This window comes from Gekko japonicus, unplaced genomic scaffold (assembly GCF_001447785.1).
Source record: "Gekko japonicus isolate JY-2015 unplaced genomic scaffold, Gekko_japonicus_V1.1 scaffold601, whole genome shotgun sequence".
Taxonomy (NCBI): Eukaryota; Metazoa; Chordata; class Lepidosauria; order Squamata; family Gekkonidae; genus Gekko; species Gekko japonicus.
The window spans coordinates 911,537-915,294 of NW_015169793.1; the positions used below are offsets into that span (position 1 = coordinate 911,537).

At 47.3% G+C, this 3,758-nt stretch overlaps 1 protein-coding gene across 1 annotated transcript; it reads right to left on the reverse strand.

Annotated features, from left to right (window-relative positions):
• Window positions 1–2,290: 2,290 nt before the first annotated feature.
• On the reverse strand, window positions 2,291–3,458 carry LOC107115344 (DNA/RNA-binding protein KIN17-like). The gene is made up of 2 exons (XM_015417033.1): window positions 3,111–3,458; window positions 2,291–2,551 (listed from the first exon to the last, which is right to left on the reverse strand). Exons 1-2 carry the CDS (start codon window positions 3,456–3,458, stop codon window positions 2,291–2,293), a joined length of 609 nt encoding a protein of 202 aa, XP_015272519.1.
• Between the last annotated feature and the right edge of the window lie 300 nt (window positions 3,459–3,758).

The following is a 3,758-nucleotide window of genomic DNA, read 5'->3' on the forward strand; positions in this document are numbered from 1 at the left end:
GTGTTTGGTGTGCCCCATTGCAAAACCCTTAAGGATCCATGAGGATCCGTGAATCAGAACTACGGTTTTGCAGAATGGTTTTGCCACAAATTGTGGATCCATGATTTCTGTGGTACAAGCTGTTCCTGTGGACATGATACGTGATTTGATGGTGATTTTAGGGTGACACAGTGCAAAAATTGTAAGGATCCAAGAGGATTCGTGCTTCAAAACCATGTTTTTGCAGCATGGTATTGCCACAGAGCCGTGGCACCGTGATTTCTTTGGCACAGGCTGTGGCCATGGACAAGGAATATTATTTAATGGTGATGTTGGGGTGACAAAGTGCACAAATCATAAGGATCCATGAGGATCCGTGGGTGAAAACCATGTTTTTGCAGCATGATATTGCCACAGAGCCATGGCACCGTGGTTTCTCTGGTGCAGGCTGTGGCCGTGGACAAGGCATATTATTTAATGGTGATGTTAGTGTGGCACAATGCAAAAATCATAAGGATCCATGAGGATCCGTGGGTGAAAACCATGTTTTTGCAGCATGGTGTTGCCACAGAGCCGTGGCACCGTGATTTCTGTGGTGCAGGCTGTGACCGTGGACAAGGCATATTATTTAATGGTGATGTTAGTGTGGCACAATGCAAAAATCATAAGGATCCATGAGGATCCGTGCGTCAAAACCATGTTTTTGCAGCATGGTGTTGCCACAGAGCCGTGGCACCGTGATTTCTGTGGTGCAGGCTGTGGCCATGGACATGATATGTGATTTGATGTTGTGTTTGGGGTGACCCATTGCAAAAACCCCTAGGATCCATGAGGATCCGTGCTCCAGAACCATGTTTTTGCAGAATGGTGTTGCCACAGAGCCGTGGCACCGTGGTTTCTGTGGTGCAGGCTGTGGCCGTGGACAAGGCATATTATTTAATGGTGATGTTGGGGTGACACAGTGGAAAAATCATAAGGATCCATGAGGATCCGTGGGTGAAAACCATGTTTTTGCAGCATGGTGTTGCCACAGAGCCATGGCACCGTGGTTTCTGTGGTGCAGGCTGTGGCCGTGGACAAGGCATATTATTTAATGGTGATAGTAGTGTGGCACAATGCAAAAATCGTAAAAATCCGTGAGGATCCGTGGGTCAAAACCATGTTTTTGCAGCATGGTATTGCCGCAGAGACGTGGCACCGTGATTTCTGCGGTGTAGGCTGTGGCCACAGAGATGGCATATTATCTGATGGTGGTTCTGGGTTGAAAGAGTGCAAAACACATAAGGATCCATGAGGATCCGTGGGTCAAAACCATGTTTTTGCAGCATGGTTTTGCCACAGAGCCGTGGCATAGTGAATTATGCGGTGTAGGCTGTGGCCACGGAGAAGGCATATTATCTGATGGTGGTTTTGTGGTGACACAGTGCACAAATCCTAAGGATCCATGAGGATCCGTGGGTCAAAACCATCCTTTCCGTGTAAAAATCATATGAATTCATGAGGATCCGACCTTTGGAATCATGTTTTTGGCTGTTCTCGTGCCACGAATCCATGGGATCCTGATTTTTGTGGTTCCCCCTATAGACTAACACATGGCCTAAGATATGATGGCAGTTTGATTTCCTTTCCGTGTAAAAATCATATGAATTCATGAGGATCCGACCTTTGGAATCATGTTTTTGGCTGTTCTCGTGCCACGAATCCATGGGATCCTGATTTTTGTGGTTCCCCCTATAGACTAACACATGGCCTAAGATATGATGGCAGTTTGATTTCCTTTCCGTGTAAAAATCATATGAATTCATGAGGATCCGACCTTTGGAATCATGTTTTTGGCTGTTCTCGTGCCACGAATCCATGGGATCCTGATTTTTGTGGTTCCCCCTATAGACTAACACATGGCCTAAGATATGATGGCAGTTTGATTTCCTTTCCGTGTAAAAATCATATGAATTCATGAGGATCCGACCTTTGGAATCATGTTTTTGGCTGTTCTCGTGCCACGAATCCATGGGATCCTGATTTTTGTGGTTCCCCCTATAGACTAACACATGGCCTAAGATATGATGGCAGTTTGATTTCCTTTCCGTGTAAAAATCATATGAATTCATGAGGATCCGACCTTTGGAATCATGTTTTTGGCTGTTCTCGTGCCACGAATCCATGGGATCCTGATTTTTGTGGTTCCCCCTATAGACTAACACATGGCCTAAGATATGATGGCAGTTTGATTTCCTTTCCGTGTAAAAATCATATGAATTCATGAGGATCCGTTTAGATCCGACTTTTACCCAGACCCTCAAGAGTCCGTTCAAGCCTGTTTGGAGATGTCTTCATAGGGCACGTCTTCGTGGCGTCCTTTTAGAGGCCCCGATTCGATGAGTATTGTTGCCGAAAACGTTTTCTCGTTTATGCACACTAAAGTAGCTCCGTTTCCTCTGTAGCCACCATTCAAAACCAGTACCTTTTTGCCTGGTGCGGGAATCACGGTCTCCAGGTGTGTCTGGTCGAGTTTCAGTTTGTCTCCGGAATCAATCAACTTGACAACCGCTGTGTATTTGTTGATTACTTCCTGTCAAAGACATAGATGCTTATTAAAGGAAAGTAAACCTGTTGTCGTAAGAAGAGCCCTGCTGGAAAAGTTCATTTGGTCTAGGATCTTGACTGACACAGTGGCCAACCAGTTCCTCTGGAGGGCCAACAACAGAGCATTGAGGCCGAGGCCGAGGCCTCCCCCTCGTGATAAGGACATCAGAAGAGCCCTGCTGGATCAGAGGAGTGGTCCATCTAGTCCGCTCCTGCAGGAAATGACCCCTGCTAACAACACTGCCAACACCCAGTTAACCCAGACGATGCTATTGGCCGGCTGTTGTCTGAGGATGCGGCTAAATCCGCCATCTGACATTAACTAGCACTTTATATTTCATAATACTCTTAACTGTATTGCTTTGTTTGATCTAATTCTGTTTGAATTCTTTTATGTTTTGTGTGAGCCGCCCTGAGCCTGCCACGTTAGGGAGGGTGGGATATACATGAAACGAATAAATAAATAAATACACCGATCAATGAGATTGAAAGGTGCTTGACTGAGGCCGGCCACACCCAAACAGCCATAGTCTGGTTCACCTGGCAAGCCTCAGAAGCCCCTTTGTGACGTTCATATGGATATGTTCCCGATGGCTTATGTATTCATTGTACACGATGTTATTGTGGACTCTCTTCCTTCCAAATCGTCTTCGGAGCAGTTCTAAGAAATCGTTCCGGAATTCCTCTGAGAAGCAATCCATGAACTGCTGAGGGTTCTCCGACGCAAGCAGTAGCTGTCTCTGGTGAGACTCGGACATGCAGTGACATTTAAAGCCATTCTCGTCCCTGCACTGCTTCTGGCACATCTGGCAATACCAGCGCAGCTTTTGCAGCCCCTTCGATTTGATGCGGTTGGCGATCGCCTTGGGGCTGAGAAAGTCCGTCTTCCCCATGCTGGAAAACAAGAGAAGGGGGGATCCCGCGCCTTCGGTTTGTTTCCTGCTTCTCTCTGGGAGAACAGCTGGCCGGAAAGCGGAAATGGCGAACGGGCTTGTCTCTCCCCTTCTCTCTTGTTCTGCCGCTCTACCCCGGAATCTCTATGATACTCCCCCACTTTTCTCTCGGTCCGCCGATGAACCCCAAACCAGAAGGTCCGCTCTAACCCAACGACTCTATTGCTCAAGCGCCACCTCTATTGGCTGCTTCGGTGCACCGCCGCCTTCAGGCCGATCGAACACGTGGCCGCTTGAGAA